Source organism: Aulostomus chinensis, chromosome 16 (assembly GCF_037954235.1).
Source record: "Aulostomus chinensis isolate RoL2024-O1b breed Wild chromosome 16, RoL_Achi_v1.0, whole genome shotgun sequence".
NCBI lineage: Eukaryota > Metazoa > Chordata > Actinopteri > Syngnathiformes > Aulostomidae > Aulostomus > Aulostomus chinensis.
The window spans coordinates 18,969,162-18,991,382 of record NC_141335.1 but is presented as its reverse complement, the minus strand read 5'-3'; the positions used below and the strand labels follow the sequence as shown (position 1 = coordinate 18,991,382).

The window sequence follows — 22,221 nt, the reverse complement described above, 5'->3', positions numbered from 1 at the left end:
CTGAGGGCCCTTTAAACATGTAAAAATAAAACAGTAAAGTGTCATATTACGTAGTTCAAAAACTTTCTGAAGTTATCTTTATATTGGTTGTTATAGTTTTCCTTTCAAACTTTGGTGTTCACGCACTCAAATTAATCTTTGTACAAAATAAAATCAGTTCTCAATCTTTTTTTCTTTTTCTTTTAATACAAACATTTGGCAACCACCCAAAATGATCCTGTGACTCCCCAGAGGGTCCTGGCCCCCAGGTTGAGAACCACTGTTCTAGTTAACAACATTGGAGAGCATAAATTTGCCTGATTATTTAAGTCGGAATTCTCTGCCCCTTCCACTTTTCAAGTACTGTCCTTTTCAACGTCCTCACCAGGGGAAACAACTCATAGCTAGCTAGCTTGCAAGCACGATTATATGTTTTGATGAATATTAAGATCATAAAACAAATTCCAGAGATTCCAGGGAATACTTGGGAAAATATGAACAATCAAGTTTCCTTAACTGAATTTAGTCTACCCAGGATTTTTTGTAAGGGCACTAGGGCTGCGTTAGTGCCACCCAAAAAACTGTGACTGACACAGAGAAACGCAATCAAGCCAGGGCATTTTTTTCAGCTGAGTGACAATTGGTTGAGACAGACTAAAGCCCACCTACCCCAGGTAAAGCTCATATGAGCCTTACTGTGTAATAAAAACTCATAGATGGAAAGCATGGGAACACAGTGCAGTCACCACATCAGAGGAATATTACACAGAATCCAGTGCTGACAAGTTCTTCACCTTAAAGACCTAGAACTCATGCCAACAAGCAAAGCCATAAGCTCCCTGATGCACTCGCCTTTTATTGATACAAATTAAGGTCAAGTGATTGAATTCTTCATCCTCATGAATAGCCCCCCCTTGCTGTGCTGAACTGATGAAGCTAGAAACACAATGGAAGGTTATTTCTTGCATCGCAATCACTTCATGTCAGTCTTCATTAAAAGCATAGTGGAGAGCTAAATATAACTCCCTGGAAGTCAAGTGAATGATACGTGTCCTCAAATGATCCCCCTTGTCTAAATTTGCTAAGATATGTCATTGCCTTCTCTGAGGAGAGCTACACATTTACAGAACTGGGTGAGAGAGGCTTGCTTGCACAAGCTAATATGTACTATATGTAGCATTTTACATAGTACGCTGAGTGGCACAAGTTTAATAACAAGCGACAAACACAATTGTGCAATAGTTGCAGGAGAGCTGTGAAAGACGTCAGTCAACAACTTCATTTGAAGCGTTAGTACACACTTAAGAGTCGAATCTTTTCACTTCGCTCAGCTCACACGGCACAAGCGTTTTTCTGTGGACGATACTGATATTAGAAATTGGAATTATGCAAGTATCATAATTTAATGAGTGACAGTGTGTAAATTTCTCAAATAAATCTGCATTCATACTGCTTGACCATGTAATAATAAGACAAAAGTGACACAATGTGAGTTCTTTGTGATGGATCACGATCGATACACCTGAAGTGAATTATGGAGCTTAACTTGCAAACACTAATATTGCCATTTGAAAATGTTTATTTACAGCATAACATCATTAAGAAGGGACATGGGTGTTTCATGAAAATGTAGCATCACAGCAACGTGAGGGTTTTAGCTGCTTCTCCCTTGCTAAGTTAGAAGAATAGAAAGGATTCCTTGAAGTGCTAAAGGCGTCCTACAACGAGAGGGATGCTACAAGTTTTGACAATAAAAGGCTTGGTGTCTTGACTCTGGTGTCTTGTCCTGCGTGGGTGATGACCAGGACTTCTCTCTTGTGATAAGACAGATCACAGTCTGCTGGAGGTGTCTTTTTTAATCACACTCAAACGGGTCAGTGGGCTCATTCAAGCAATACAGTACTTAGTGTATTTTGTATCTCAAGAACTCTCAAACTGGTGTCTTGAGCTCACAAAGATGTTTTTTCCCTACTGCATGACTTATTTTTAATTCCAGAATGCAGAAAGAGCCAGCAATGTATATTTTGCCACAAGCTAATGGTGACTGATGGCTGACAACAGCTTAACTGTCAAAAAACATCCATTACAAACTCTTAAGTGTATTGTCCACTATAGTCCCTGTCATCATTATCCAGACGCATGCTCAGCAATCTACAAATACTGATCTGAGCTTCAAACAAGCAAACTGCCCTTTGGGTCTGCTACCATGAATGAGCGTGGACAAGCAAGTTTGTTGGTTCAAGTGGATGCGTCAGCCTGTCACACTCTCTGCTACAATGTATCAGTGCCAAACTGGAAGCTTGATTGGTTGTTTTTTTAATTTTGTTTTTTAACCTTACCTATCATTTGATTTTGGTATTTTCATGGTCTCCTTCCACTAAATTCAACTCAGTAATTAACATGAAAATGCAATTCAAAACATGTGTGGAAAAATAGAAACTGACGCACTTTATATGTACATATATATATATATATATATATATATATATATATATATATATATATATATATATATATTCTACAATTCTACAATTTCATTTAGCAGACGCTTTTGTCCAAAGTGACATACAACACAAGCAAGAATTTAGACTTAATTAAGGATAGATATATATCAATGTGGCAGAAGACAGCACCGGAGCATGCCGGTGATAGTATTTATACTGTATATGATGCACTGCTGATGTTTTGATGCCACAATGTGTCTTCGGCACAGCATACATAATGTTGGGCTGATTTTTTAACAAATTGTCCAAAGCTGCTTGAATGGTAAAATACACTTTTTGGATGAAGTACATTTTAATCACAGGGAAGTCTGGCATGAAAACATGAACCACAGACTATAAATGCAACGGATTAATGCCCATATTTTAGAGGAGAAAAGTTTGTACAAGTCTTTCACATTTTAGGAGAAAAAGTTGCTGGAATATAGCTTTGATTACTCGTCTTTAACTTTGCTTTGAACTGAATGTAAAATACAGTAAGAACTAACAATATTATCTTTTGTTGTGTGTTTCAGAGAAGAGAAGCCTATCCAAGCAAGAACAGTGAACTTGGTTGGGCAGAAAAAACCTCCACAGCAAAACGATGTCCGGTGAGTGGCAAGGGCTGCTATGGAACTACAAGTTGGATATCAACCAGTTAATAAAATTTGACATTTTTCTCTGAACTAAAAGGGAGTTTAAAATAGGTTTGTTATCTGCCTTTGCATCGCTTTAATGTCATTTTACCTCATTTGTCATAAACAACCTCCAATCAAGAGCTGGCAGTCGGTTCTTTTGCTCACATTCATGTTTTGTTGTGAAATCCATTTTACACCTCTGATGAGTCAACAGAGCAAAAACTGAAATCCCACTCTGGTGACCATCTTTGGTGTGACTCAAGCTATTATTATGCAATTTCAGGACCTCATTTTGAGTTTTACATTTATATTTAGGAGAAATGCCAGTAAAGGCACACACACACAGACACACAGATGCACACACACACACACACACACATACAGTGGTACTGATTTGTGCTTGGCTGCCATCTATCAGTGTACTACTACAGTAGCTTCCACTGGAAAGACAGACATGATCACTCTGGTCCAGATGAGTCATTCGAGACTAGCTGAGGACAGTTGTCACACTCCACCTCCGTAAAGTTGTTGGCTTAAACTGGATTCATGGGCCTTGCAGTTTTCTCAGCTCTTCTGTCACACAGCTTGTCTGGAGGACACTGTGTGTGTGTGTGTGCGTGTGTGTGCGTGCATGTGTGTGTGTGTGTGTGTATATATCTAGCCTTTGGTGTGAGCTGTGGAAAAAGAGCTGTTCTATATCATACTGTCCATGATATATCAGGAAAAAATCCCTTGCCTATATCATTAAAATTGTGGTATTTTGCACTCCATGTATGTTTTCTTTAATCTGAGGCTGGATTACACCACTTTGGTCAAAATTTTTGAATATAAATCTTGCTCAGAATTATTTGCCAGTGTAATTGGTAAGGATTAAGTTTATGTTTCAGGGTCTATTTTTTTTAAAGCCCTTCATGCTGCATGCAGATTTGACTTGTTGCCAAAGTATCATCCAAACTATATATTGGCCACCTCTATTTGGAAAAGAAAAAAACAGTGCAAGGCATCGGAAAGTCTTTTTCAGTCATAAAACATTTGAACATTTTCATCCAGAAATTATTTTTCTCACCTTTTTCCCACCTTATATAAAATTTTATTTAGGAAGACATTCGCTTTGAAGGCTTACTGGCAGAGAAAGTCTTTCTACTTAGGTTTCCATCAAAATATTTTGATGTACTTTTGAAATATCACTTTAGAAAAGGTTGAAATTAAAAAAAAACTCAACTCACCAAACCTTTTTATGCTAAATTAAGCTGCTTTTTGACTTCATCAAACCAGAGAATGCATCGTGAGACTTAAAGTCATGTGACCGACCAGCTTTTCTGTGGTTTGTCACTGCATTTGTGGATATCTATTCTTTCCTTTTCCTTTTCTTTGTTTGTAGTCATACTTTCAGATGTTTTTTTTATGTTTTATTTTGAGTTTTGAGTTGGTGTTTGGTTAGCTTTATAAAAGAAACATGGTTTGGATGAAAATAGAATCTTTCACAACTTTCACAAACCTTGTGCTATAAGTAGGAAGGGGTCACAACAGTCTGCCTGGGTTCTCAAAATAAGAATTCAAGGTGAATTCTGAAGTCTTAAGCCTCTTTCCACTTTTCCACTGTATAAAAATCCTGTTAATGCCCACAAACATCTGGTGCTGTTTTTTTTGGGCTACTGGCAAAGGTTTAATGGGCATTCAATCTCAGGTCAAATGACCCCATAGATCACGACAACTTTTCTCCTCACTTCCAATGAACCTTTTAACTTTCTGTCTAAAAATTGTGTATAGTGATCAGCAAAGAGTCCTAGTCTTCCCTTTACAGAATGTTCTCCAGGGGATTCACAGCACCATTTGTTCAGTTTAGTTGTTTTGTTTAATTTTTGTCTTTTGGATGCATCAGTTGAGCTGCAGTGGTGTGGTGGTTGATGCAATCATACAGTGGTGTAACTGAGGACAAACTAAGCAGCAGTTCAGACACCTTTTAAACAACAGAAAAGTTGAAATTTACAATCTGATTTGATTAAAATAGGAAACTCTCTCTGCAACACTTTACTAATGATACTGCTGATCATCAGTCTACATTATACGCAGTGGTTCAACTCTGAGTCACCCGCAAGTTGACCCAACTGTTCTTGTGCACCTATTTGTAAATGACACAAATATGAGGGACCTATGGCCTTGTGGGTTGTTGTAAAGAAGCACAGCGCTGCCTCACCAGCACAAAATACATTCTATTGAAGAAAGAAGTTTTATAATTTAATCATTTAAATATTTGCCCTGATAACAATCCACAGTATATCATAAATCTCTACGTCCAATTGCAATGTTACATCTACAAAACAAATCCAGCATCCCTCTAAACTGATTTAATTGGGAAGCATCTTGAGCTGCTGAACGTCATCAGACTACTACTGATGTTTGGAGGTTAACTTTCACTGAGATATGGGATCTTGTCAATTAGTGTGGATTGAATGCTTGATGGGTCAGTCAGAGCAGTTGTTTCAATTACTGGTTATCTTTACTTGTGTGTGTATCGAGTCTCTTTTTTGATCATAGTTTATTAATATGGAATTGGTTTGACGATGTTACTTGAAACAGGCTCTTTGATGTCATATAAACATCTATGTCCCTGCTGGCTTGTTTGCACCAAAAGTGAGGTTCCATGCATTTGTGTTGCAGTGACTTTAGCCATGTCTTTTTTTTTTCCTGCTACACAACGATTAAAGGATGAAGCTTGTTTATGTTCTATCCATGTACATTGTATATACATTGTTTTATATGTTTGTGTGTGTGTTTGTGTGTTGTTGGATCAGAGCGTGAGGTGGGATTACAATATAAGTAAAATGGAGCACATCTGCCTCTGTGAGGAATCCAACGATATGGCCCCCATTTGTAACATTATAATTATTAATTTGTGCTTTTGTGTTCCACATGTTATTCCACTGCAAAAAGAAAATACTGAATCCTCAAAGCCATCCTCAAACAAGCTCAAATAACCCTGCAAAATAATGCTGAGTTCTATAGGCAGTAACAGCATTTGTATTACTTTTACAAAGGTTCTGCCATTGTCCATCTCCATTGTCAAACGCAGAAACAGACTCGTGTTTTTTTAGCTAGTTATAATCCCATAGTACTTCATACACTCTGTGCAACAATAAAAGGCTGTGATGTCTTACATGGCTTCAAAAAGAGTTATAAAATGATCAAACTTCTTTTTTCTTTCCTTATATGCATTCCTATTGCCTCCAGAATGGTCAATTTTGGATCCTCGATTGCCTTTACTCATAAATCTGTGCGACACCTCATTAAGCAACTGAAAAAAAACCCCCAAAAAACAATCAGAGGGGATTCGGAGAGCGCAGACTGCTGTCATGGTGATATGTCATTATATCAACAAAACCCTACGAAAATAATGCTTTGTTAAACAAAACTTTAGGGGTTATTCCTCTGCCCCACAGGTGTGAAAATGTACATTTTGATTTATTCTGCCGTAAGAAAAATAAGCAAACTGTATGAAAACAAATGTAAACATTGTAGTTTCTTCAAACCCTGTAAATTGTGTTTTGTATGTGAAGCATCTCACAGACAACTCGCTAACGTTAGCTTGCGAAACATGCTAAAATAAGACTGGCAGGTCAAGGGAGGTTTAAAGCACAAATGTAAAAGCATCTAATGATTAAATTCAAGAATTCAAGTAGGAAACAATAGAACAAATAACAGCACAGTACATTAAAAGTTATTATGCAGCACAAAATATTAATCCAAGACCTAAAATCTAATTGAGTTAAAGGAAACAGCAGCAAACAGAAATATTTTGAGCTCTGATTTTTAAGACCAGATCTGTGGCTCTCTGAAAGCTGCATCTCCATGTTTAGTTTTGACTCTGGGAACAAGCGCCCTTGACCATCAGAGAGGTCTGGAGAGTTCATAATGTTGATGAATCAGAGATGTTTTTTGGCCCGAAACCATTGGAGTGCTTTAAAATCTAAGAGTAATATTCTAAAGTCGCTTCTTTGATCGAGAGGAAGATAGTGTAAGGACCTCAGGACTGGAGTCCTGTGATTCCCTTTTATAGTCTTAGTTAAGACTTGAGCAGCAGTGTTCTGAATTAACAGCAGCTGTATGATATTTCCATCCATCCTTCCTTAACAGGATAAGTGGAAGAAAATGGATGGATGGATGATATTTAAAAAAAACAACCTGTAAAGACACTGACAGTAGTTGAATCTACTCAAGATAAATGCATGAACAAGTTATTCCAAATCCTGCTTAAGCACAAGTACTTTAATCCTTGAAATAATCTTAAAGTGAGAGTAGGCTGACTTTGTACATTGTCAGTGTGGTTGTTGAAATTCAGGTCCACAACCACATCAAGGTTTCTGGCTTGCATGCTGACAATTTAAATGCTTGCCACAAAGGCAGTTTGAACACTAACGTTTTTAGAGGATACCCTCAATGAAGGTGATGCCTGTTTATATGGGCAGCACGGCAACAAAGTAGGAACTGTCCATTCTGAGCGGACCCACTGACCTCACACTGGAACATGGAGCCCTTTCTCTCTGTTTTAATAGGCTATAATTGACGGGTGATATTGTCAAAATAACAGTAGGGGAGAATGAGGTCATCAGAGCCAGTGGGAAAAGTGAGCCACACTCCCTGTCTGTGTCTAGGTAACCATAAGTAGTATTATGACCGCAACACAAAAAATTCATCATGCAAACAAAGTACACTTTCAATTGTTTTTTTTTTAGAATAAAAAAAGCTATGTTTTGACATTGTTACATGTAAGTATAAGTCAGTATAAAACACAAATTTTGGGGGATGAAATGTGCCAGTGAGGTTGCTGTGGTTCATTTTAAAAACACTCTTGACTCTTGAAAGTGCCATGTAGAAAGATGTGACTGTTGTGATGACCGCTGCAACTCTTAGAATATTGATAATAAAACCTGTTCATGTTAAGTTTAAGCCACACGCAAAGATCCTGTTCACATTGGCACAATCAGACACTATTTTTGGAGCTAGCACACAAACATAACTGTAAAGTTTGTATGCTTTGACCCAAACATAAAGTTTTGCTTCTCTTATATTCATGTTGTTAAAATCTGCATTGTTTCAAAATTGTTTGCTTTTCCCCCAAATTTTTTAATGTATTATATTTTTTGTTGTCGTTCTGATTTTAGTATTTAATGTATTTAACTGTGGTTATTTTGTCTTCTCAATGACCTGTGGCATGCTGGAAGAAATAACCACGATCTGACACAAAGACATCACTTATTTTAAATGTAAAATAATAAAATGTAACAAACAAAAAAAGTGGCTCATCTTAAATTGTTCTCCCCAACAGTGAGCCTTTATATTTATTCAACTTATTAGCTTTCACTCAGTTTTGTTGTCACCTATTGATATATTTAGATTTTAATTGTTGTTAGTATATCGTGACAACCTGGCCGCTCGTAGTGTAAATGACACCTGAATCAAATTTGCCACAATTAGTAAGAATACCTATGTATGAATATGTGGTTGAAATCTTCAGCAGCAGCTTAGTATCCAATAAATTATTTCTGTAGTAGCATGGTTATTTTGAATATTGATTTACATTGGAGTAAGCAGGAAAGCAGGGGCTATACAATGTGTTAAAAAAACAACAACTTTAATGCCTGAAACTGTTATTTTCAGCATTCTAAAATGAAAGAATAATGTGGGGTCCAATGTGGCATTTAAGGTGTTATTAGCCAGATAAGTGTGCCCTGAGAGACCCTACATTTCTTAATAACATTGCTGAAGCCTCTCATAAAGGAGAATATTGGTCAGCTAAGGGAACCCCTGGATGGCCGACCTCAACTGCTCATTGTGTATTACTTGTTGTTGTTGTTGATTCACAGAATGTTTGTAATGTCTGTAGGAAATAAAGCGGGCCGGGAAACCGTAGCTGCTGATGGTCAGATGCTGCCAATCTATTGTCAGGTTGATCGGCTCAGTAGTGATAGAGCAGATTTGTGGTGAGCTGTTGATTGAGCTGCTGGCCATCTAAGAGCTCTGCAGAAGAGAACAGACCTTGTTTTAAACCTGACTATTGAGTACTTATGAGGTTATCTCCTGGGATCTTTCGACTTTAAATGAGTCCAAAGTTTCTTAGTTCTCAGAAGGACATGTAATCCTTCAGTTTTATCATGATAGGTTACGTGTGTATGCATTGAGTGCAGTCCCCATTTAGTAACCAAAGTCTGTCAGTCATCCGACAACAATTGATATGTTCTCTTGCAAGGCCGCCATTAAAAGTTGCCATAATGTGAAATGGAAAAGTCAGAGCACTATTTGTGTGGTTCTGGTAGAAACATGAGATGAGGGAGGGACTTGTGGACATTGATCGACGTTTACATTAGGCGATAGCTCTGAATGTTCATAACGTACGATAGAGGCTACGCACCAGAGATTTACGCCGGATGAACACTTCTGGGTTGCTCTCTAATGCATGTGGATAAATCATTTACTGTATTTGTTCATCCCCTCAGACTTTTCAAATGTTTTCAGACCTCTGATAATGGAACGAGTCATTTCACCAGGGTCGTGACGCACGAAACATTTTATCAGCTGTTTATCTGCCACTTCTTTCACAGTGTATGGGAAAAGGTCATTTGGGGCTGCAGTGCATCATATCATGAATGGGGGAGGGGCATAAAAATCAGATGAAGTATTTTCACGGGATGCAAAATTAGTGCACTGGATGCAATTTCTTCATTGGAAGAGAAAAGACAGGGATTCTGGAGTGAACAAATCTATAAACACAGGTAGACAGGAGTTGCAGAAGCAGTACAAGTTCAAAATATGGTATCTACCCTTACAGGTGATAAATGACAGATTAAATGGTTGCAAATGATGGTCTGATTAATGATTGGTTTGATGCAGCATTACAAACGACTGATTAGGTTGGGGCAAGTTTAGGCAAAGTTTCATTTATTATACAAACAAGGAATGTTTGGTCCTTCACCCAACCCTTCACTCAATCACTCATGTCTTTGCAATAGACCCCATGCTTCTGAGAAGGCAACATAGATGTTTACACTTTACATCACTAAATGTGATTGGCCAGGTGTCCCCTGATAGCAGGGTACCATGGCGATGGCCCAGCAGCCCCTTAGTAAGCCTGGTGAGCCCTGAGTTTGGCGAGGTGTCATTTCCTCACTACCTTCAGGGATTGGCTGTTATCCTGGTCTTCCCATGAGTCTCTGTCCCAGTGGGGATTTGACACACACTCAGTTACATTTCTGTAGGTAGTTCCATCCTTGCTAAGTGCAACACACGCCAAGCCTTAAATATTTTTAATTTATGACTGGTTTCCTTGCTGTCAAAATTGAAGATTGTTAGTTTAGGGGAGTGACTGTTAATCAGACACTTTCAGTGTCTCAAGGCCCATAACTTTGTCAGTTTTACTCCTTTATGTTTTCAAGTAGTATAGAAAATACGAAGGTAGGACTAATCCTAACTTATGCTGGTTAGTAGAGCCCACACAGACTGTGAAATAAAAAAAAACTTCATTATTTTGCTTGTTCTAGAGCCTCGCTATTCAATGAACCTTTTAGACTTGCACTCCTGAACGCATCACAAGGGGCTTCATTGCAGTCATAACTGCTCCTACATCTTTCTTCATTCGTGCTTCATCCACAAGGGGGTTTTCATTTCAGGCTGCCTCCGGCAAACCTTGGTTATGGTAAGAGGCGTGAAATTTTGAATACGACCTAAGCAGCCAATCACAGTACAGTGAGCTTTTCAGAGGTGGGTGCAGGAGCACAAATGGCTGGTTTCTGCAGACTGACAAAGGAGGCTAGAGTCATTGCCTTTAAAGCTGCAACTATGAGGTTACTGACCATAAAAGTGTAAATGTTTGTAACTTCATCACTAAAATATAAGCTTTAAACTGAAAAGGGTCTCTTTAATACTGTGTGAACGTACAAGACAAGAGTTTGAGACCAGGGTAATCTTCTCCTGCTGCTGCAGTTTTGGTGAGACTTGGTATGTCTTTCAAACCATTGCAAAAATTCCTGGTTCAACAACATGTAGCCATTATAATAGCTCTGTACTTTGGGAAAATATATTATTCACTGAGAACAGCTTCTAGAAACGTTATTCATATTTTTTTTTTAATTTATATATTAATACCTTGGGCTGCAAGGTGGTGCAGTGGTTAGCACTGTGGCCTCACAGCAAGAAGGTTCCGGGTTCGAGTCCCAGCTCGGGCGTGGGATCTTTCTGTGTGGAGTCTGCATGTTCTCCCCGTGCCTGCGTGGGTTCTCTCCGGGTACTCCGGCTTCCTCCCACCGTCCAAAGACATGCAATTTGGGGACGAGGCTGATTGATTCTCTAAATTGACTGTAGGTATGAATGTGAGTGTGAATGGTTGTTCGTCTCTATATGTTGGCCCTGCGATGGACTGGTGACCTGTCCAGGGTGAACCTCGCCTCTCGCCCATAGATGCTGGGATAGGCTCCAGCCCCCCTGCGACTCTTACTAGTAAGGAATAAGCGGAAGATGACGATGGATGGATATTAATACCTTATATATTTATAGTATTTTTCATAATGTATCAATACAGTTAAGATCTGGTCAGGTTTAGACTTGGAAAACATTGTCAGTTAAGTTGCAGTTATGAAACACTGTTTGAATGGGACACCTGTCTCCCGCTGAAGTCCATCCCACCCAGCCTGCCCATGCTGTGATGTTGCTGAACCAGGGACACAGTGCAAGAAATGAATCACTTCCAACTGAAATATATTACTTAGAAAGTTGTATTGACATTTGAAATTCAAGTTCATGTACACAAATCAATACATCAAATTTTGTGACTAGTACATCAGCTCCAGGGGGACTTGGCTGCTACACCACTAAATGTTCTCACTTTTCTTCAGTACTATGTCAAATAACATATAATACATTTCAGAGGATCCAGTAATAGGTGCCAAGCAGTTGCCAAAATGATTTGGATTTGGAACTGATGTTTCAGGTGCTGTGAGATGATCCAAATAGTGGCTTCATCACAGTTTCACACTAGTCATGTTTGGAAAGTTTCCCTGAGATACTGTTAATCCACTGAGAGCTCATCTTCCAGGCCTTTTCTCTTGTGAAGTTTGTCTATCTGTCATGTTTTTCCTCTTAAAGGTGGTCAAATGTATTTTCTCAGTTATCATTTTTCCAACTGTCTTTTTGAGCTCATCATCTGTGACAGCAGTAATTGGCAGCTTGACAGATGATTCAGTCCACGGTCTGTCTCTGCAGTTAGAAGGGGGTTTTCACTCATCATTAGTTTATTTCCTCTGGGGCAGCAAACACACATTGTGTGAGCCATCAGAAACTCCTTTAAGTTAAAGTGGGCTAACAAAACAATTTTAAGTTTACTGACTGTATAAGACATTCTAAAATTTTGCTAACCTGGAAACCTTACGACAGACATCACCCTGAGAAAATGACTTTGTCCATTCACAAAGAATATCAAACAGAAAATTATCTTGTCCTTCCTCTTGTAGCCCCCTACGTGTACAATATTACTTGTATATTTTAGTTCTATTTGTTTGAGGCATCTAGAGACTGGCTTCCTTGTTCAACATTAAGCGCACATTGATGTGTGACAAGGAATTTTTTACTTACATTCTAAGTCCAATATTCTTCCAGTACCACCTTCAAACAAGGAGGGTTTGCTTCCCCGACTAAGCTGAATTTTTCCTTTTTCAAACATTTTAACAAAAATATCTGTACTCCTTGCAGTTGCTTGTTCATTTACTTTTGATGCACAACAGACAGAAATGATGTAAAAGATGCAATAAGAGAAACAGACAAGATTTTTATTGAAGGAGACAGATAACTTTCCAGTATAGGTGTCAGTAATGCATGTTGCCACTTCTGACAAATGTTAAGAAACTTGAAGAAGACGCCAGCTGTATTCACTCATCAAAAAAATATAAGAACAGACACTTATCCATGGAGAAATCGTTATTCTGGAAGCTAGAACCAATGCAACAAGAACAACAACAAGTACATTTGTGCTGACTCCGTTGGTTCGTTATCATATCTCATATGTTTTCTTCTTCATCTTCAAAAAAAAAAAAATTGTCAGTGATTCACCTTCATGCTGCTCTTCTGCTTTCTGAGTGTAAAAGAATAATCCAATGATTGACAGTACAACTGCTCAGGAGAGGAAAGATGCCCATCAATCATTTAACAAAGATGACCTGATTTACAAGCCAGTAGCAACGTATGGACTGCTGTTTAAATCGACAAGCATGTTTTTTCTCACGTTTTGTAAGGTAAAGCAATCTGAGTGAACAAAAACAAGCATTTTCTCTTTGAATGTTTTTGTCAGAGAAGATTTAAATGTAACACATTTTTTACATTTTCTTTAAAGGAAATGACCTGATGTAAAATGCCACCCTATGGATGTAAATGGATTGGTGGGGGAGGCTTCATCAACCCCCTCAGATACATGTGTAGAAACACAAGGGTTGTGTGTGCGCGTGTGTGTGTGTGTGTGTGTGTGTGTGTGTGTGTTTGTGTGTGTATATATTCCTTTGCGTGTATACATGCTGTGTAAATGTACTGCCTGACTGTGTATGGTATTGCCAGGCCATATGGAGTGCTGTCTGGGGAGCACACTACCCACTTAGCTCTACTGTTGGCTCTGGTGCTCTCTCCATCTGTCCCTCCTTCTCTCTCTCGCTCTCTCTCTCTCATACACACACCCCTCCCTCCATCCCTCTCTTTCCCTCTCTCTTTTTCCCACTGTTCTTTAATCCTATAACTTACATTTATTGGTTTCCTTTTAGCTCTGCTCTTTCCTCATTTCTTTACTTTCAGTCCATCATCATCATCTACATCCAAAAATAGCATTCCTCATGTATTTGTTGGACTGCAAAGTTGTGCTCTTCAGTGCGGTAGTTATGACTGTGCTCTTGTACATTCACACAGCCAGGAATTGTGGCTGGAAAAGACCAAGCTATGGGCTACAGATGCATGCAGAGGCCAGGTGGGGATACTGGAGCCAGTAATTGATTAAATGACTGGTGGGCGTATGTTGTCTGTTTACAGACTACCTGCGGTAAGAGTACATGTGTTAAGCCGTCTAACCTTGCCTCTGCACATCTCAGCTTGTTCACAGCTCCTGTAAAACCTGGAACATCTTATATTGTGATCTCAAAGCTGAGTGTTATCACCTCTCAGAGTTTTAAGGACTTAATGAGCACACGGTGAGCTAATGTTGTGCTCATTTGCATATACCTGAAGTGCATTGGGATCAATTATATGGGGATTATAAGCACTGAGCTTATGTTTAACAATGACCTGGTAAAGATGCATCAAAAGTAGGACAAAAAAAGACAACTCTAGAAGCAAAGAACTGTGTCCTGTTTTCACGGGCCTGATATAAAACGTGACATTATGAGGTTACAAGAAATTGCAGCACAGAAATGGAAGAAAGGATATGTCTGAAGTCATTAAAAGTAACAAAATATAACTTTTACTGAAACTGTATTATCAGTGGATAGGTTGGCACACAGGGTGGCATGACTCAGAGGTACAGTGACTGTCTAGCAACTGAAGGGTCGCTGGTTCGATCCTCGCTTCTCCTGGTGACCATGTCGAAGTATCTTTGAGCAAGATACTGAGCCCATAATTGCTCTTCCCTGCAACAGACTGCTCACCCATCCAGGGGTGAAGTCCACCTCTTATCCAATGTCAGCTGGGTTAGGCTCCAGCCCCCCCACACACATTATTGGCTTTGTATCTTTGTATCTACTACAAAGTAGAATAAAGTTCAATCTAATCAGTTGGTAATTACAGCATGCAGATGCATAATATCCTGTTGATATCTGACCTGAAATCAGTAAAGATGGCATTGTTGTTGGATGCAGCAGCTTGGTTCTCTCTGGAAATATTACATTGTGTTAATTTAACTCTGGCTGGTTTTGCCGGTCAACAGAATAAAATGTTGACATATGTCTCTGTGAAACATGAACACATACAATCTATAAAGATATTTCAGATCAATGTTATGAGAGAGAGAGAGAGAGAGACAGACAGACAGAGACAGAGACAGAGCAGGGTTGTTAACAGCACAGGTTTTTGCTAGTCATCATGTTGCAGGCATTTATGAAAGAATCGGTCAACATACAAAATATAGAGCATTAATAATGTTACTCTATTACTCAAAACCCAAAAATCAATACAGTCTGAGCTTATCGATTCTGCTTGTGGGTCCTATAATGCAGTGACGAGTGAGGGGAGAAAACAGGAGGCAGAAATGATGAGTAGGGAGGGCTAAAGTAATGTTAGTAATAAAACGGGGGGAGCGATTGAGCTGAATTGAGATAAATATGAAGCAGGAATAACTGATGGACTTCTAAATTTTCCAGAATAAGCCTCACAAAGCCAGCTCTTACAAAATCAAAAATAATTATCATGTTGCTTTTATTTTGAAGTCAAGTTTCACATCTCTAGTCCATGCCTAAACCTTTCAGACCTTAAGCATTTAAGCATAGTGTAACTATCATTATTGTCCTAACACACACACACACACACACACACACACACACACACACACACACACACACACACACACACACACACACACACACACACACACACACATACAGTATATATGCTGGCAGCTATTGGGCTAAGCAAAAATTCTACTCCAAACAGTTCTCTTAAGCCTATGACCCTCCTCTGTTGGTGGCCAATTCCTGAACTGTTTATCACTCTGTTACGCATATGTCAGCATGATTGTGAAGTTCTAGTTAGGCTTCACTTCAGGTGTTAACGTGCAGTGATTATATCTGCTCAACCTACATTACATAATGCAACAAGAAGCTTTCAGGTGGGAATGAGAGAGATGCTCCAAGAAAAAGTTTAATTTTTAATAAAAAGTTTGAAGCTATAAAGCAATAAAACATAAATAGCAATAAAAAAGTCCAGCAGAAAATCAAAAGAAATGTATTTGCTTTTTAAAGATTACTTCACCAAAAAAGAAAAAAAAAAAGTAAACAAAATTTTTACTTGCCCATAAAATTACCAATATTTGAAAAATACATATTGACAAATAGATAAGTAACCATCTGCCTGTTAATAAGTTTAGAAGGTTTAAATAGTAATAGTTTTGGGGCTAATTTTAAAATCCTGCAGCTTGTAAAGTTTAGCTGAATATTCACAGAATTTTCATGCTGTTACTGTTAGTCTCAGCTGAGTCAATCATGGCTTCCTAGTTGGGCTGAGGAGTGGAGAATTTTATGTTTATGACAGGTTCTGCTTTGTGCAAGAGATTTGTTTTGGGGGAATTTTTAGATGAAACCTGTAAAGTGATGAAATATAACAATTTCTAGCTTGGCAATGGAGATGCACATCACACATAATTTGTTCAAAGACCACCAGAACAAATTGTGGCTTTAGAATGTGTCACCACTGTGGGCTTTGCTTGGCTTGTTCCCTGAAATATTAGTTTCATCACTTATGCATGATAGAGAAAGACTGGGAGCTAAAGGGGTAATTATGACAGTAAAACCTCTGAGAAACAGTGCAAAGGAAGACTTCTGGCCTGATGTTACATGCAAATCACAACTTTTGTCTGTGTTTTGTCTGTGTTCCCAAGTAAACATTTCCACCTTTCAATCTTGCACATACAAATATGTGGTGTGAACTCAAAGAAAAATAGTTTTGTGCGATTGAAGGATACTTTCACCTTTCATTTGCTTCACTTTTACAGTCATCTATGTTACTAATGGAGAGCTCCAGGTGTGATATTTGTTATGAAAATCACATGGATTCAAAAATAATGTGCATCTGGTAGCGAATGAAGCAAACGAGTGAGTTGAAACAAGAGACAGAGTGTGCTGAAAGAGCAGGATAGAGAGTGAGTGGGTTGAGGAAAGTATATCAGGAGAAAGTGGAGGAAGGGGGAGGTGAGAATAGTAGTGGAGAGAAGAGAAAAAGACACAGAGAGTTGGTTTGGTCATCTAAGAAGCATCTCTCTCTCTCTCTCTCTCTCTCTCTCTCACACACACACACACACACACACACACACACACATATAGAAAGCCAAACTTTTCAACCACACACTTATATGGCTACAATGATAAGATCCTCTTGGAGTTGTCTTTATCATCACAAAGTGTAAATAAGTGTAAAGAGGTAAGGGAGAGTGCGGTTGGATGGGAGGATGGAAGGATTCAACGGAGGGAATGGGGGAGGTGAGAGTACACCCATGCTGCCCAGCATGGTGAGTCCTCTGACGGAAGTGAGGGAGGGAAGGGATGGGGGAGGAACAACAGAACTTGGCACAGGCAGAGACAACTAGAGAGTGAGAGATTCTCCGTGTCCCTACGGGCCATATGGTGAGCAGCCAGGACAGCACATACATGCTCTAGAACAGAGGAAGGATGTATATCCACACATCATCATACACAGCTTGATGAATTACAGTTGAGGTCTGAAGGCATGGTTGATATGTGTCTTAGTATTGCAAGTGGGAAAATTAAGAGTGTTTATATTACATTACAAATGATAAAATAACAGGCTTTTTCAGACAACCTGGCTCCATCGTTCTTGAATTAAAGTCTGCGTCAACCTGTTGATAAAAAAGTTAAATTTACAAAAGTACCTATTACAGGGATGAAATTGGAGGGAGGAATGAAGGGAGAAAATGGTCTATGACCCTTGGAAACTGGAATCCAATAACCCAGTAGTTATAAGAGACAGCACAATTGAGCAAGTAACATCGTACAAATACCTACAGTAGGAATCCATATAGATGACCAACTAAAATGGAATGTACATGTAGAGCTTCTATGTGCCAAGCTGGGCCAGAGACTGCGCTTCCTATGCAGGTTGAGACTGTTTGGTGTAAGTGCTAACATTATGATACTCTTTTACAATGCCCTACTAGAAGTGTGATCAGATACAGCATGGCTGCCTGGTTTGGCCCACTGATGGTACAGCTTAAATCCAAATTGGAGAGATTAGTAAAAACAACAATGAAGGTAATGAGTAGAAGGGATTACCCCTCCCTTCAATTCATTTTTGAAAAAGTGATGGTCAATCAGGTATACAAAATTCTCGAGGCTCCAACTCATATTCTACATACAAAATATGAGCTACTACCATCAGGGAAGGGGTGTAAGAGCCATATAAGAGCAGTCCTTCCTCCCTACATTGGTGGCTCTACTTAATAAATCAAGGGAAGGAAGGAAACTTTTTTAAGATTTTTACGAATTTTTAATGTCTTTTTATTTATCCCTCTAGTTGTGTATTTTTAAAATGTTAAGGCTTTGTTTTTCTCCCTGTATCAGGGCCATGTTCTAAAATGTTTGTGAGCGTTGTCTCGTATGTAGTCTATTTGTGATTGTGATTGTTGTCCAACATGCATGAGCATGTGAATGTTGTCTTACATGTATGTTTACAGCAAATGCCCTTTTACAGAAAAAGAAATGTCTCCTTGCAGGACAATAAAGTTTATCTTATCTTAGTGCAAATTAATAAAAAAAACATATGACAAAATGTCCATTAGAGGGATAATTCACTTAAGAATTTAAATGCTGTCATTAACTTCTCTCCCTCATGCTGGAGGAAGGTTGGGTGAAGTTTTATTTAAATTTTTTTTTTAAAACACTGCTTGATTTTTACAGGAAAGTGTGTTGCAGTAATTTCCCAAACAACTGAAGTGATTTAAAAAAAAAAAGGAAAAAAAAAGAAAACCATGAAAAGCCTCTGTACATCTCACCCAAAATAATCCAAATGTTTTAAAGCTTTGACATGCAAAATTGTTGGGAAAATGTCACTGACGCCTAGTTTTTTTTCTTTTTCTTTTGGATGAACTATTCATTTAATGTGCAGCATTTACAAAATCAAGCGTGCTTGTTTAAAGAGGCTCCATTTGACTCTGCATGACCAGTGTCATAAAAAGACTTATGGTATTTGTTATTGCTAATCCATAATGCTTAATTACCATGGGCTGCTGGGTTTGCATAGGTTTTTTTTCCTTCTACCTGTAACGCTCACATACATGTGAAATCTGTTCGCAGATACTAATAGAAAATCATGTGGCCCATTGTCAAAATTCATAAACACAAGTGTAGAGGTAACAGGCAGTATTAGCCTTCCGAAAGACCATTTTCTGCTCTTCGGTTTACTTCGGACTCTTTCTTTTTTTCAAATGTTGCACTTATGGCCTCTTGAAGACAAATATTGTACTTAGTTAAATGGATTTCTTATTTACCTTGCATTAGAATCCATCTTGCCACGTTCCAAATTATGTGCTTGTGTCCTCACCAAAAGAGGTTCGGCCAATCGGTGTCCCTCGAGGAGATCAAGGCGTGGTTGGCATAGCTGTTGCTATATGGTCTATCTGATTATTTCTTCTATAAGAAAAGCAAAGAACAGCCCTGATAAAGATGGTTGAAGTTAGTTTGATGGATGGTGACGGACAGATGCTTCATCCAATCACCCACTGATTAATCTTTGAAAGTGTCGGCCCTTCTCCAAAGAGTTTCTGCTGAGTTCTGATTAAAACAATGCTTCATTCATTTAAAGCTCCACACATAACTGATTTGTGTATGAACACATGGGCTGATACACACCCACTGTTCAACTTTTCTTAATCTTTCCCCTTTCTATTAAAACAAAATGTCAGAAGGAAACTGGTTGTGCCTCTCTTTGGGTATATTTATGGTGTATTAATGATAATAAGTCCAAGTATATCTTCTCAATAGTTTTCTTCAGATTCCGCTAATGGTGATAAAGTATTTTCTTCAACTAAAAAGGTGCTACAGTGAGTGTAGGTGGATCTACTTTGCATGCAAACAAATTCTACAAACACACACACACACACACACACACACGCACACGCACGCATTCACACACGCACGCACACGCATTCACACACGCACGCACGCACACACAAAATCACACTCTTGAATCACTGCAAACCGGAAACCCATTTCTAAATCTGGCATGCATTATACCTTCCATTCAATTTCATAAATAGCATGAGAGGGAGGGAACCCTTTGATACTCGTCTATAAAAGGACACAGAATCAATCTTTTACATGACTCCTCTACAGTATGAGTGAGAGATGGAGAGAGAGAGAGAGAGACAGAGAGAGAGAGACAGAGACAGAGACAGAAACAGAGAGTTGGGGGGGTAAAAAGGTGAATGGGAGAAGTTTTTGTGGCTGGAAAGACAATGTTGCACAGGTTTGAAACTGAGTTGGACAGAATGAATGTTGACTTGTGAAGGTCTTCAGTTAAGCCTCCCACAACAGAGCTGAGTACTAAGAGACTAAATTTAAAACTAAGTGTTGGAGAGAAAATGAGAGCGAGAGACAGAGTCGGGGTGCTTAATTTCTAAATGGCTACGAGGTGATTTTCCCTGACACTGACTCATTGTTATTTGATTCATGTCTGCCTGCTTCTTGAATATCGATCCAAGAACAGGAGGAGTGACTCATACTCGGCCATCGAGGCCTGAATCACTACAGGAAGAGAGTTGGAGCTGATGCCAACCTGCTTTATAAAAGTCCAGGACCGGAGGAGGCAGTGCCAACATTTGGCCTAGCAGCAGTAATGTGCTCAAGCACTCAAGGACGCGGCTGTTTTATTTGCTTTATTTTTGGACACATGTCGAGCGGGGGGTCTTTTTTTGTTGTTGGTTAACTGTAACTTTATGCTTTGATTGAGGATCCAGGCTCTGGCAGTGAAAGAGAGGTTCATAATCATTTTGGAAAGCAAATTGTAGAGAAACTTCCTGCAGAAACTAATTTGAGGACACACAGTGATGATATTTATTTGAGAATATCTTCACTGTCCATTTGGTAGCATGCATGTGATCTGTTTGAAGGATATGGCACGATTGATTCTATTTGTTCTTCCTGTCAACAAAGCAATGTGCCGGCCCATCTGTCAGAACTTTATTACTTTCTGAGCCTGTGCACATCCCTCCGAGCACATTTGCTCGGAGGGTGCTTTCGGGATAGACTCAAATTAAACACAAGCATGGTTGTTGTGTTCCTAATCAATAGTCACGTACAGGCAGTAGTCACATTTGTTTTCTATTCATAGAATTGATTGACGTATAAGGAAATAGTTCTTTTAAGCAATTCTGTCTATGTATCTTCACTGTGTGTGTCTGTAAGGTGTGTGGATCAAGAAATGCAGATAAATAAAATGTTGCTACCTCTACAAAACCACACGCACACACACACACACACACACACACACACACACACACACACACACACACACACACACACACGTGCAGGTTTAAAATACAGCCTTGGCTAAAACACTTTTTTGAACCTTCCAGCAAACCTTTAATCAAAATTTAATCAGCTGTGAAATACAAAAAAAAATAATAAAAAAAATCGAATACCAAAACAAAAACAAACAACAACCCCCCCCCCCCCCCCACGTCAATTCTGTCTTCTTTTGCCGAATTGTGACATTTTCAAATGGGACTACATTTACAACCTGCACAATGAAGAATGCTCCAGTATGGCTGTCCAGCACAATAAAGTAAAAGTAATCAAGTAATGTGGGGAGGAATGCCAAAAAGGGATATTCCTGTTGAGTGTGTGTGTGTGTGTGTGTGTGTGTGTGTGTGTGTGTGTGTGTGTGTGTGTGTGTGTGTGTGTGTGTCTATGTGCATTCTCCGTTTGTCCTTGCCAGGTAAAGGTCCGTGTACCGCCCAACGCTGAGTTACGGTGCAAGGTAGCATCTGTCACGGTGCCATAAAGTTTGTCCAAAAGGGCTTCCAAGCTTTTCTTCTTCATCCTCCTGTCTTCTTCCCGTCCCTTTACTCATATCTCTTCTCTCCTTCACACCTTCATTTTATTGTCTGTGTCTTGTCGTCCATGCAGTGCTTAACTCTACCCCTAAACTCTGCTGTGTTGTCCTCAAACTACTGTATAAATGTTCATTACCTTTAATGCACACATTTATTTTGGGTCAAAACGTCATACAATTCTGAAAAATTGCTTTTTCCTCCGTTTGGTGAACTTTTTCTGAGGAAACCCACTGCTCTCAGCTGTTGTAGGAATTGACAGAGCTTTTTGGAAAAAAATTGTCTATATCTTAGATAGATGGATTTATACCTCCAAGAGTGACTTTGACCT

The 22,221-nt window shown here is 38.9% G+C and overlaps 1 protein-coding gene across 11 annotated transcripts in view; it reads left to right on the top strand.

Moving 5' to 3' along the window:
- rims1a (regulating synaptic membrane exocytosis 1a) overlaps positions 1-22,221 on the top strand; it is a 103,417-nt gene that overhangs the window by 2,696 nt on the left and 78,500 nt on the right. For all 11 annotated transcript variants that reach the window (XM_086181343.1, XM_086181342.1, XM_086181345.1 and 8 more), the window contains exon 2: positions 2,996-3,070. In XM_086181343.1, coding sequence (XP_086037469.1) covers positions 2,996-3,070 — 75 coding nt within the window. The remainder of the gene's footprint in view (positions 1-2,995; positions 3,071-22,221) is intronic.